Below are 14,241 nucleotides of genomic sequence, written 5' to 3' on the forward strand. Positions count from 1 at the left end.
GTCCTGTTGTCTGTCTCTGTCCTCCTCTTCCTCTCTCTGTCTGTCGTCCTGTTGTCCATCTCTGTCCTCCTCGTCCTCTCGCCAACCGGTGGGGTGTCTTAACAGCAGCTGCTGACCGGTAAGAAGTTCTGGGAGACGGATGACTCTGGGAAGGACGGACCCAAAGGCATCTTCCTGGACCAGTGGCGGGACAGCGCGTGGGGGGCCTCAGGTACGTGACCAGTGGCGGGACAGCGCGTGGGGGGCCTCAGGTACGCCCTTGTGGGGGGGGGGGGGGGGGACAGCGCGTGGGGGGCCTCAGGTACACCCTTGTCGTCTGAACTTCTGAAGGACTTGACGGATGTGGGCTTTTAACGAGCATTATGCTGTGAAGTCCTCTCTGTGCCTTCAGCGTGCGAGTCCACTGGTATTTAACCCATTTTGGGCGGGAACCCCTGTTGGTGTTTTAAGCATTTTGTTATGCTTTAGCTATTGAAAAATAGCAGATATACAAGCTCATAGCGCTAGCTGTAGGTCTGCTATTTTTGAAAAATTGTGAAAATGTGCCTCAAATCTTTGAATATATATTTTTCACAGAGTGAACATTTTAACTCAAATCTTTGCTTCTGGGGAGGTCCCTGAAACAACATATTTTCAGATGGAGGTCGGTGGCCAAATACATATACTTTTTGGGGTCCTTGACATGAAATATTGAGCTCCACTGATGGAGCAACATGAGGTATTTCAGAAAACTGTCAGGAATTAGAAGACATTTTTTAAATTTCGACGTCAGGCCTAAATGGGTTAAAGCTTAACCACTTAAACCCTGTACGGTTCAGCGTAGTGAGTCCCTCAGGGCTCTGTGCTAAACCCTGTACGGTTCAGCGTAGTGAGTCCCTCAGGGCTCTATGCTAAACCCTGTACGGTTCAGCGTAGTGAGTCCCTCAGGGCTCTGTGCTAAACCCTGTACGGTTCAGCGTAGTGAGTCCCTCAGGGCTCTGTGCTAAGTTTAAACCCTGTACGGTTCAGCGTAGTGAGTCCCTCAGGGCTCTATGCTAAACCCTGTACGGTTCAGCGTAGTGAGTCCCTCAGGGCTCTATGCTAAACCCTGTACGGTTCAGCGTAGTGAGTCCCTCAGGGCTCTGTGCTAAACCCTGTACGGTTCAGCGTAGTGAGTCCCTCAGGGCTCTGTGCTAAACCCTGTACGGTTCAGCGTAGTGAGTCCCTCAGGGCTCTATGCTAAACCCTGTACGGTTCAGCGTAGTGAGTCCCTCAGGGCTCTGTGCTAAACCCTGTACGGTTCAGCGTAGTGAGTCCCTCAGGGCTCTGTGCTAAACCCTGTACGGTTCAGCGTAGTGAGTCCCTCAGGGCTCTGTGCTAAACCCTGTACGGTTCAGCGTAGTGAGTCCCTCAGGGCTCTGTGCTAAACCCTGTACAGTTCAGCGTAGTGAGTCCCTCAGGGCTCTGTGCTAAACCCTGTACGGTTCAGCGTAGTGAGTCCCTCAGGGCTCTATGCTAAACCCTGTACGGTTCAGCGTAGTGAGTCCCTCAGGGCTCTGTGCTAAACCCTGTAGGGTTCAGCGTAGTGAGTCCCTCAGGGCTCTGTGCTAAACCCTGTACGGTTCAGCGTAGTGAGTCCCTCAGGGCTCTATGCTAAACCCTGTATGGTTCAGCGTAGTGAGTCCCTCAGGGCTCTGTGCTAAACCCTGTATGGTTCAGCGTAGTGAGTCCCTCAGGGCTCTGTGCTAAACCCTGTAGGGTTCAGCGTAGTGAGTCCCTCAGGGCTCTATGCTAAACCCTGTACGGTTCAGCGTAGTGAGTCCCTCAGGGCTCTGTGCTAAACCCTGTACGGTTCAGCGTAGTGAGTCCCTCAGGGCTCTATGCTAAACCCTGTACGGTTCAGCGTAGTGAGTCCCTCAGGGCTCTGTGCTAAACCCTGTACAGTTCAGCGTAGTGAGTCCCTCAGGGCTCTGTGCTAAACCCTGTACGGTTCAGCGTAGTGAGTCCCTCAGGGCTCTATGCTAAACCCTGTACGGTTCAGCGTAGTGAGTCCCTCAGGGCTCTGTGCTAAACCCTGTCGGGTTCAGCGTAGTGAGTCCCTCAGGGCTCTGTGCTAAACCCTGTACGGTTCAGCGTAGTGAGTCCCTCAGGGCTCTGTGCTAAACCCTGTAGGGTTCAGCGTAGTGAGTCCCTCAGGGCTCTATGCTAAACCCTGTACGGTTCAGCGTAGTGAGTCCCTCAGGGCTCTGTGCTAAACCCTGTACGGTTCAGCGTAGTGAGTCCCTCAGGGCTCTGTGCTAAACCCTGTACGGTTCAGCGTAGTGAGTCCCTCAGGGCTCTGTGCTAAACCCTGTACGGTTCAGCGTAGTGAGTCCCTCAGGGCTCTGTGCTAAACCCTGTACGGTTCAGCGTAGTGAGTCCCTCAGGGCTCTATGCTAAACCCTGTACGGTTCAGCGTAGTGAGTCCCTCAGGGCTCTGTGCTAAACCCTGTAGGGTTCAGCGTAGTGAGTCCCTCAGGGCTCTATGCTAAACCCTGTACGGTTCAGCGTAGTGAGTCCCTCAGGGCTCTATGCTAAACCCTGTACGGTTCAGCGTAGTGAGTCCCTCAGGGCTCTGTGCTAAACCCTGTACGGTTCAGCGTAGTGAGTCCCTCAGGGCTCTATGCTAAACCCTGTACGGTTCAGCGTAGTGAGTCCCTCAGGGCTCTATGCTAAGCCCTGTACGGTTCAGCGTAGTGAGTCCCTCAGGGCTCTGTGCTAAACCCTGTACGGTTCAGCGTAGTGAGTCCCTCAGGGCTCTGTGCTAAACCCTGTACGGTTCAGCGTAGTGAGTCCCTCAGGGCTCTGTGCTAAACCCTGTACGGTTCAGCGTAGTGAGTCCCTCAGGGCTCTGTGCTAAGCCCTGTACGGTTCAGCGTAGTGAGTCCCTCAGGGCTCTGTGCTAAACCCTGTACGGTTCAGCGTAGTGAGTCCCTCAGGGCTCTGTGCTAAACCCTGTACAGTTCAGCGTAGTGAGTCCCTCAGGGCTCTGTGCTAAACCCTGTACGGTTCAGCGTAGTGAGTCCCTCAGGGCTCTATGCTAAACCCTGTACGGTTCAGCGTAGTGAGTCCCTCAGGGCTCTGTGCTAAACCCTGTAGGGTTCAGCGTAGTGAGTCCCTCAGGGCTCTGTGCTAAACCCTGTACGGTTCAGCGTAGTGAGTCCCTCAGGGCTCTATGCTAAACCCTGTAGGGTTCAGCGTAGTGAGTCCCTCAGGGCTCTGTGCTAAACCCTGTATGGTTCAGCGTAGTGAGTCCCTCAGGGCTCTGTGCTAAACCCTGTAGGGTTCAGCGTAGTGAGTCCCTCAGGGCTCTGTGCTAAACCCTGTACGGTTCAGCGTAGTGAGTCCCTCAGGGCTCTATGCTAAGGTTCAGCGTAGTGAGTCCCTCAGGGCTCTGTGCTAAACCCTGTACGGTTCAGCGTAGTGAGTCCCTCAGGGCTCTATGCTAAGGTTCAGCGTAGTGAGTCCCTCAGGGCTCTGTGCTAAACCCTGTACGGTTCAGGGCTCTATGCTAAACCCTGTACGGTTCAGCGTAGTGAGTCCCTCAGGGCTCTATGCTAAACCCTGTACGGTTCAGCGTAGTGAGTCCCTCAGGGCTCTGTGCTAAACCCTGTACGGTTCAGCGTAGTGAGTCCCTCAGGGCTCTATGCTAAACCCTGTACGGTTCAGCATAGTGAGTCCCTCAGGGCTCTATGCTAAGCCCTCTACGGTTCAGCGTAGTGAGTCCCTCAGGGCTCTGTGCTAAACCCTGTATGGTTCAGCGTAGTGAGTCCCTCAGGGCTCTGTGCTAAACCCTGTATGGTTCAGCGTAGTGAGTCCCTCAGGGCTCTGTGCTAAACCCTGTATGGTTCAGCGTAGTGAGTCCCTCAGGGCTCTGTGCTAAACCCTGTACGGTTCAGCATAGTGAGTCCCTCAGGGCTCTATGCTAAACCCTGTACGGTTCAGCGTAGTGAGTCCCTCAGGGCTCTATGCTAAACCCTGTATGGTTCAGCGTAGTGAGTCCCTCAGGGCTCTATGCTAAACCCTGTACGGTTCAGCGTAGTGAGTCCCTCAGGGCTCTATGCTAAACCCTGTAGGGTTCAGCGTAGTGAGTCCCTCAGGGCTCTGTGCTAAACCCTGTAGGGTTCAGCGTAGTGAGTCCCTCAGGGCTCTATGCTAAACCCTGTACGGTTCAGCGTAGTGAGTCCCTCAGGGCTCTATGCTAAACCCTGTAGGGTTCAGCGTAGTGAGTCCCTCAGGGCTCTATGCTAAGTTTTCTGGTTTTGTGGGGAAACCATTCGCTGCGAATAGCTGATCGATAAGTTAGAGGGTATGCGTGTGACATCATCACCAAACCCGGAAGTTATGCAGGAACGCCTACTGAGTGGCAAAAAACTACTTTCTGGCCTTGACAGCCCATACATCCAAACAGAAATGTACTTTAGCTATTGAAAAATAGCAGATCTACAAGCTCATAGCGTGCCACCGAGTGGCGCGCTATGAGCTTGTAGGTCTGCTATCTTTGAAAAATCAGCACAAAAATCGGCAATGCGGCACAAATCTTTGAATAGATTTGAATCAGCAGTGGGATGGGGACCGTCACCCGTGAGGTTCCCAGTTCGATCCCGGGCTCCCCCAAAGTTACTGTCGAAGTGTCCTTGAGCAAAATGGTAAATGGTGCATTTATATAGCGCTTTTATCCAAGGCGCTTTACATAGATTGTGGATCAATTCACCCATTCACACACACATTCATACACCGATGGCGGCTTGCTCAAGGACACTTCGACACTAACTCTGGGGGAGCCCGGGTTCGAACTGGCAACCTTGCGGTTACCATCCAGCCACTCTACCCCTGAGCCACCGCCGGCCCGCAAGAGTCTGAACCCCTAATTGCTACCGTTGTCAGGTTGGTGCCTTGTATGGTTTCCTCCGCCATCGGTGTATGAATGTGTGTGTGTGAATGTAATGCACAATCTATGTAAAGCGTAATGCAAAAACTATGTACAGCGCTGTAAATGCACCATTTATTTACCAATGAAATTCCAGAACCCCCTTAGTGGCACAGCAGGCAGCACATTGTAAAAGAACAAAGTAGGAATAATAAAAAGAAAAGTTAACCCATTTTGGACTGATGGCAATTAAAAAAAAGGCTTCTAAATCCTAATAGTTTTCTGAAAAACCCATGTTTCTATGTCAGTTGTGCTCAACCTTTTTCATGTCAAGGACCCCCAGAATTATCTCTATTGGGCCACGGACCCCCATCTCAGAATAGGTTGTTCCAGGGACCCTCCCCCCAGAAGCAAATATTTTAGTTAAAAATGTTCTCTCTGAAATATATATTCAAAGATTTGCGGCACATTTTCACGACTTTTCAAAAATAGCAGACCTACAAGCTCATAGCGCGCCACTCGGTGGCGCGCTATGAGCTTGTAGGTCTGCTATTTTCCAATAGCTAAAGTATAACGCTGTAACGCTTGAAACACCAAAAGGGGTTCCCGCCCAAAATGGGTTAAATGGACGAATAAACGAATATGACTAATATATCATAGTAATATAAGTTATTGCACATTATGTCCAACCGTAGTGTTGTAATAAATGCAATAAATAAAATAAAGTATTACTGTATGTATATATATATATATATATATATATATATATATATATATATATATATATATATATATATATATATATATACAGCTTGTTATCCAATTATTGCACACTGGGGGCGTGAGGGGATAGGCGTAAAAGTAGCATTGTTTAATTGCGCTGTAGTGCTGGGAGAGAAGCTGTTTTCTTCCTGGCAGGATTAACCCAATTTGGGACGGGAACCCCTTTTGGTGTTTACGTTATACTTCAGCTATTGAAAAATAGCAGATCTACAAGGTTGTATGAGCTTGTAGGTCTGCTATTTTTTTTAAATCGTGAAAATGTGACACAAACTATTTTAACTCAAATCTTTGCTTCTGGGGAGTCCCTGGAACTACATATTTTCAGATGGGAGTCGGCAGCCAATTTCATAACATTTCTGGGGTCCTTGACATGAAATAATTTGAGAACCACTGATATAGAAACATAGGGTTTTTCAGAAAACTGTCGTGATTTAGGTTTTTCAGAATACTGTCATGATTTAGAAGACATTTGTAGAATCGTCCTCAGGTCTAAATGGGTTAAGAAGTTGCAATCTTCCTATATCTTCTTCCTGCCGGTTGAACAAGTGGTTTCTGGGGTGCGATGAGCCCTCATCGACTCCATCTAAGCATGGAAATGGTTGTATCTATCTGCCAATTGTGGCTGAGCTTGTGCTTGTTGTATGAATGCAAGTCTCATACCGGATTGAAATAATGTCTGCTAAAAAACTCCCATTAAAACTCCCTTTAACATCACTAGTACCAGTCCAGCAGCGATGTGTCACAGAGCTCTGCAGTCAGTTCTTAGCAGGCCGAGTGGACGGTCCAGGTTGATCACATTTATTTTGATTGGCGTTCCAATTTAGAAAACGCCAGGGCACTCTAGAAGCTTGTACAGTGAGTACGTTTAGTGCTGAGCCACTAAATGTGTTTGGGGGGGGGGGGGGGGGGTTGAGTTAGGAAAATATTATTTAATCTGTTATGATCTCACACTGACGGAACTGAAGTACAGGGGAAACTATTGCACCCTTCTTTGTCCTTAGGAAAGCAGGTTTTTCTTTTCTTTTCTTTTTTACGGGGATATAATACGTCATCAGTCGACCTTCAAAGCCTCTTCCTATGGTACTACACTTTGTGGTATTGGAGCACTGGAGCTGGCTCTTCAGTTGTGTTGCTGACTCTATGGCATTCACTTCTAGTCATTTTTACTAGTTGCCTAGTTTACTAGTCGACTAGTTGTTTAACTACCTATTATGTAAAAAAAAAAAACTAACAAACCCCCCCCCCCCCCCCCCCCCTTTTTTTTTTATCTTGAGGCCTACAAAATCGGGGGAAAAAAACTTTAATTTTTTTTTTAATCAACTAGTACCAACAAGGTCGACTAGTGGATTTACTAGTCGAGTAGTTGCTTAATGCCCTAGCTGACTCGTATATTTGTGTATATTTGTGTAGCTGACTCGTATATTTGTGTAGCTGACTCGTATATTTTTGTATATTTGTGTAGCTGACTCGTATATTTGTGTATATTTGTGTAGCTGACTCGTATATTTGTGTATATTTGTGTAGCTGACTCGTATATTTGTGTAGCTGACTCGTACACATTTGTGTATGCTCTGAGTTGAACACTGATTGTAATCATGACTGGTAATGTTCTGATCTACATACGGTGCATGTGGGACAGTAGTCTTCTGACAGATAACGGCTTAGCAGCACTGAAAAAACAGAAGACGTTACGTGACGTTGATTTTTTTACATAATTGATGGGAGTTTGGTCAATTGTAATTTACATATTATTAACCATGTCTACATACACCAGAAAACCTCTTGTTACTCAGTCGGCGCTAATGTGTGTTCAACATATTTCTCGTTTCTCTCCGCTACACAATCCGCTTCAGCAGAAATGATTTGAATCTTCAACCGAGAACCATTTAATGCCTTTTGTTAAGAATCCACTGAGAATCAGGGTGGATTGTATATTGTGTGACGTTATCTGGTCCCTGCTGGCGTTTTCTCAGAACCATTAGAAGAATGATGACAGTCTTCTGGCGGTTGTTCAGCGCGTTGCGCTGATCGTACAGCGTGATGCGTATGCTAATGGGGGGACCACACCGTACAGCGTGATGCGTATGCTAATGGGGGGACCACACCGTACAGCGTGATGCGTATGCTAATGGGGGGACCACACTAGCCTGGCTAATAAGCCAGACTCAAATCACACTGTAGTGTGGTATTTGAGTCTGGAGATGCTGTGTATGGATCTTGTTTCCCGGGGGGCGGGTTCAAACATTTTCTCTTTGACGCAATTGGTTAGAGCTACTGTCAGTCAAAGGTCTCAAGCATTGAATGTCGCTGTACCAAAGCCCGCCCATATTGCATACCGTGTCCCGATTGGCCACACCAGTTCTCTGGTGTAGGAAATGGGCGTACAATTGAGCCTCTCCAGACCGTAATCCGCCGGCAGGCAATTTCTTTTTGCCAACGGCTGATTGGGTCTGGCTTATTAGCCAGACTAGGACCACACCGCTTCAAGACAGTAGATGAGAGCTTGTTGTGAAACATTACACTTTAACCCATTTAGGCCTGACGTCAAAATAAAAAAAAAAGTCTTCTAAATCCTCAGTTTTCTGAAATACCTATGTTTCTATATGAGTGGTGCTCAATATTTCATGTCAAGGACCCCAAAAATTGTAATTGGCCTCCGCCCCCCATCTGAAAATATGTTGTTCCAGGGACCCCCCCCAGAAGCAAAGATTTGAGTTAAAAACGTTTGCTCTGAAAGAATATATATTCAAAGATTTGTCACATTTTCACGATTTTTCAAAAATAGCAGACCTACAAGCTCATAGCGCGCCACTCGGTGCCGCGCTATGAGCTTGTAGAGCCATTCATACTCGTTTCAGGTGATGAGGTGACCACCGGTTATTAAAAACAGAGAGATGTGTTTGGGTGAGCAGTGAGTCACTTACCACCGTGACCATGACATCATGTTGGTAGTTTTTGGTGGTCACCTTATCACCTATTTAACTGGATTATGAATAGGGTTTAAAGGAGCATTCAGTGATTTGGGTGATTTGGAGAAAAAAAACGGCCCACCCCGGTAACAAGATGTGCACATGCACACGCTCTACAGTGGGGGAAGTACAACAGACCAACAGCACGCGCACCAAGGCCCGCCCCACTCGATCATGATTGGAGGAAGGCCCCTCTCATCCTGATTGGATGAAGGCTTTGCCACCCAAAGCCCAAACCGAAACTAGGGTTTTTTGACCCCAGGGGTTAACTGGGGACAGGGAGGAACTCCTTATATGGTCAGCACACTTTCTAGTAGGGAGGATTATCCACAAAATAAGTGATATTTGAATTAAGTGAAATCACTGAATATACCTTTTAAATGAAGTCCCCTCTCGACAGTGGCGAGTCTGGCGACACTGCATATCTTTGTGCTTCTTTTGTAGCAGGATCAAACAGTCTCACAATGTTCTTTTGAGATATCCAATATAATTCATTATTCTGAAAAAAGGCTTATAAACACTCCTTTGAAAGCTTCCCCAGAAAACACTTGATATAATTTGCAGCCTTCGTCACACAAGGCTTTTTCAGGCTTTTTTAAAAAAATATATTTTTCAACATAATTATTATAAAATAAAATATCTGCTGCCGATATTATTTTTTCGATACCGATTACTGATATATTGGTTTAACCCATTTTGACCTGAGGATGATTCTAAAAAGAAAAGTCTTCTAAATCCTGACAGTTTTCATGTTTCTATGTCAGTGGTTCTGACATAGAAACATAGTCGAGCGGCCAATTACAAACATTTGTACGTAATTGGCCGCCGACCCAATCTAAAAATATGTTGTTCCGGGACCTTCCAGAAGCAAAGATTTGAGTTAAAAATCTGAAAGAATATGTTCAAAGGTTTGCGCCACTTTTTTTACGATTTTTCAAAAATAGCAGACCTACAAGCTCGTAGCGCGGCACTCGGTGCCGCGCTATGAGCTTGTAGATCTGCTATTTTTCAATAGCTAAAGTATAACATAATGCTTTAAAACACTAAAAGGGGTTCCCGCCCAAAATGGGTTAAGACCGATGCGTTTGCCCGATTTAATCTCCCATGACTACTTTCTTTTCTCCCCTCCAGACCACTCGGTGTCTCAGCCAATCATGGTGTCTTTTCTCTCTCCTCTCCAGACCACTCGGTGTCTCAGCCAATCATGGTGTCCCGTCGGCCGGGCCAGGGCTTCCACGGCGGCGGTGGCGAGGTGGGCGTGGGCTCGGTGATGTCACCGCGGTCGGAGAGCGGCGGCCTGGGCGTGAGCATGGTGGAGTACGTGCTGTCGTCCTCTCCCGCCGACAAGCTGGACTCCTGCCTCCGCAAGGGACCCTACGTGAGTCACTACCGACCGACCGACTTACCCACAGATTCACCCACTCTCTGTGTCATATATAGAATATATGTATGCTGCTGCACCTTTAAGGGAACGCTACCACACTGCCGTAAAGCAGATCGTACGGGACCATGTGTCGTGATATATATATATATCCTACCGGTACATGCTGCTGTGTTGTTGTTACTTGTTACCTGCCTAAAGCGTACAGTAAACTTATACTACTACTTGTACGTGTAAGTGTGTGGACATTGGAACACATTACAATCTGTCCGCCGCTTGAGTGTTGGTGAGATGTTTCAAAGATGCATAAAGCGGCTATAAGAGACAACGGAAAGGTGGGAGAAACCGCATTAACCGCCGATGCCGTTAAGTATTTTTAATCTTTTTTTGAAGTTTTGCTTCGCTGAAATTCTCACTTCCCATGTCCCGCCTCCCACGACACAACAGCATTATAAACATCCTGCATGCATGCGGTCGGCCAATCAGAGGCAGTAACTACTAGGACGTGCAGCTAGCCAGTCGCCGCTCGGGAGGCGGTACAATGGGAAGTCAATAAGGAAGTCAAGGAGGAGAGAGGAGTTCAGCGAAGCAACATTTTTAAAAAAATATTTAAAATACTTAACGGCATCAGCGATTTAACGCGGTGTCGTACACATTTCCGCTGTCTCTTATAGCCGCGTTATGCATCTTTGAAACATCTCACCAACACTCAAGCGGCGGGGCGGCTCTCCGTGAACAGAGAGTGGGTAAATCTGCGTCCTATGGAGAGTGGAATAACCGATTAGGGACCCTAGGGTACCGACGTCCAAATTCAGAAAAGGTAACCGAGGGTCCTGAAAGGGGCTACCGTCTGTCCCAGTGGTTATCGCTGCCGTGCTGTGGCTTGTGGTCATTTTTGTCAAAAGTCCATTATTGCTACGGACGTACAAAACGAGTGCACAATATTTATCAGAAACGCATAATAAAGAGCTAAACCCCTGAATGATTTATTTCGTTCCCTTTGTACACTCTCAGAGTTAAGGGGGTCCTCCCGCAAATAAAACATTTGATAAACGCTGTACTAATTGACTCCTAACGTGTCATTGGTAAATCAGTGTCAAACATATTCTGAAGGAAACCTGGAGACTTGACATTTGGTAATTGGATCTTAATCCATTTAGGCCTGACCTCGAAATTTAAAAAAAAATCTTCTAAATCCTCCAGTTTTCTGAAATAAATATTTTCACGATTTTTCAAAAATAGCAGATCTACAAGCTCGTAGCGCGCCACTCGGTGCCGCGCTACGGGCTTGTAGATCTGCTATTTTTCAATAGCTAAATTATAACATAATGTTTAAAACACAAAGGGGTTCCCGCCCAAAATGGGTTAATGATCAAAATCATTATAATATTATAATGGTGTGTGTGTACAAACAAATCTACGAGTCTTGTCACGGACACATTTCTTCCGTGTACGGACATATTGATGACCCCATGAACCATAATCCATATTTATAGGCTATCGGTCCGGGGCGATAATACAGTATGTCAAAAACACATCCAAATGTTAAGCCATTTAGACCTGAGTACGATTCTACAAATGTCTTCTAAATCCTAAACAGTTTTCTGAAAAACCCATGTTTCTAGTCAGTCGTTCTCAAACATTTTCATGTCAAGGACCCCCAAAAATATATGTAATTGGCCGGCGACCCCCATCTGAATATATGTTGTTCCAGGAACCCCCCCAGAAGCAAAGATTTGAGCTAAAAACGTTCGCTCTGAAAGAATATATATATTCAAAGTTTTGCGCCACATTTTTTCAAAAATAGCAGATCTACAAGCTCGTAGCGCGGCACTCGGTGCCGCGCTATGAGCTTGTAGATCTGCTATTTTTCAATAGCTAAAGTTTAAAAAATAATGGTTAAAACACCAACAGGGGTTCCCGTCCAGAGTTTGGAAAGCTTTTCACTGTCTTTCAAAAGTAGGTTAGGTACGGTAGGTACTTTATTCATCCCTGAGGGGAAATGAAAGAAAATAAATGGGATATTATGCTGCTTGTATCTTCTGATTTAATTCCTCTGAAAATACACTTGAGAGCTGAGAGACCCTCTTTTCCAGTCTTGCTCAGACAGTACAAGTCTGTAGTAAAAATACATTTAAATAAAATTACACGATGGAAAAGAAAAAGATTACATCACACTGTTTTGCTATTCTGCCGTACAAAGCCAAAGTAGAGCGTATAAATGAAACCAAATGGACCCGTACGGGTCCACAAAAAAAGGGCTGATATTGGATTTAAAAGTGTTTCAAACTGGTCAGACGCCTGCCTCGCTATGGGGCGGTCCCAAACTGGTCAGACGCCTGCCTCGCTATGGGGCGGTCCCAAACTGGTCAGACGCCTGCCTCGCTATGGGGCGGTCCCAAACTGGTCAGACGCCTGCCTCGCTATGGGGCGGTCCCAGATATAAATGGAATTATATCAGTAGCCTATGCATGTCAAACTGGGCATCCTTTTCAAATGGGGTCTTGGGCAAGACCTCGACCTTGCGCGTGCGGGCTCGGCCCCCAGCCTGGTACCCTAGTCAAAATATGGCCCTTGAGGAAAATTAATTGGGGAACCCTGTGTCAAACTCGGGGGTTTTCTTTCATGATTCTGAATCCATTCCAAGCATTAGTTTTGCACAAAAAACACTTGCCCAAATGTGCCCTAATGTGATGAGGTCGATATGTTATTTGGATGACCCTAAGGATCATAAAATACTTTGAACGATCACTATTGCAATTTCTTTTGGGTCAGGCCTTTTTAGCTTAGATTGACTGTCCTAACTAAACTCTGTTCCATCTGTCACTCTCTCTGTCTCTGTCTCTGTCTCTCTCTGTCTCTGTCTCTGTCTCTCTGTCTCTCTCTCTCTGTCACTCTCTCTGTCTCTCTCTGTCTCTCTCTCTTTCTCTCTCTCTCTCGCTGTCCATCGGCATTCTGTCAACATCGCAATAGAGAAATACTCTGTTAACAACTGCATTTAATCTGGCGACCGTATTTTCAAAAGTCATCTTAAAAGTTAATGTTGTAACGACGATGTTGCGATGTAGCAATGAGCCGCTAACATCGACGTTCCGTTCAAACGACTCCATCTGAGCCGCGATTCAGAGGAAAAAAAGGGGTTTTTAAGATCGCCCTTGAAATGGCGGCGGGGAATCATTTCATTGACGGACCACGGGCGAGCCGAGCGTTGCCTATAGCGACGGGTGACGCTGCTAGACGGTGGATATCAGCGAGACCGTTCTGGATCAATACATATAAATATATAAAAAGATCTACTTGGTTACTGTCCTCCACTGCTCTCTCTCTCTGTTTCTCTCTCTGTTTCTCTCTCTCTCTCTCTCTCAATTTCAATTCAATTCAATTTTATTAAAGTGTCAAGAGAGATAGACAGGGTGGGCTCCATGGAGGGGCCTGGTCCACATCTGGTCCAGGTCGTGCACTGTGAGGCCGGGTCCACGGTCACACTTCTGGTGGGCTCCATGAAGTGGCCTGGTCCACGGTCACACTCGGCAGTCAGTTAGGGGTTAATATTAGAGGTCCACGGAACTGCGAAGTGGAGGACAAAAAGAGACTCCGGGGAAGGAGTTGGATTAGTGGCAGGCCTTACTGGAGCCTATACGGTGTATATTACAAGCACTGCTGGGAGACAAACCCACACAAACAATGTACAACTATGGTATTTAGCAGACACACAGCACAGGTGCGGGGTTTGGTGGGAGGTTCCCCTTACTCAGTTCTCACCCTTATGACTTTATCGGGTGAGCGAGTACTGGAGACAAGTCTAGCTATAGGCTTTGTCATAGAGAAAGGTTTTCAACCTAGTCTTGAATGTGCAGAGCGTGTCAGCCCCACGGACCGAAGCCGGGAGAAGGTTCCACAGCTGAGGTGCCTGGGACCTAAACGCCCTGCCTCCTATTGTAACTTTTGATATTTTTGGGACAGTAAGCATATTTGCATACTGTAAACGCACTGTTGTTCTATTTGGTTTGTAGGGATCGATGAGTTCTTTGAGATATTGTGGTGCCTGACCATTGAGAGCTTTGTAGGTGAGGAGAATAATTTTGAACTCTATTCTGTATTTAACCGGGAGCCAGTGTAGAGAGGCCAGTGAAGGAGTGATATGGTCTCTTCTTCTGGTACCTGTCAGCACACGCGCCGCAGCATTTTGAACTAGCTGTAGGCTTTTCAGAGACTTACTT

The 14,241-nt window shown here is 46.8% G+C and overlaps 1 protein-coding gene across 1 annotated transcript in view; it reads left to right on the top strand.

Annotated features, from left to right (window-relative positions):
- pum1 (pumilio RNA-binding family member 1) overlaps positions 1-14,241 on the top strand; it is a gene marked incomplete at its 5' end in the record, with an annotated part of 118,667 nt that overhangs the window by 17,356 nt on the left and 87,070 nt on the right. Inside the window, 2 exon segments of the mRNA XM_079521746.1 lie at positions 106-211; positions 9,822-10,018. Coding sequence (XP_079377872.1) covers positions 106-211; positions 9,822-10,018 — 303 coding nt within the window.

The sequence above is a fragment of the Electrona antarctica genome, assembly GCF_951216825.1.
Source record: "Electrona antarctica genome assembly, chromosome: 15".
Lineage (NCBI taxonomy): Eukaryota > Metazoa > Chordata > Actinopteri > Myctophiformes > Myctophidae > Electrona > Electrona antarctica.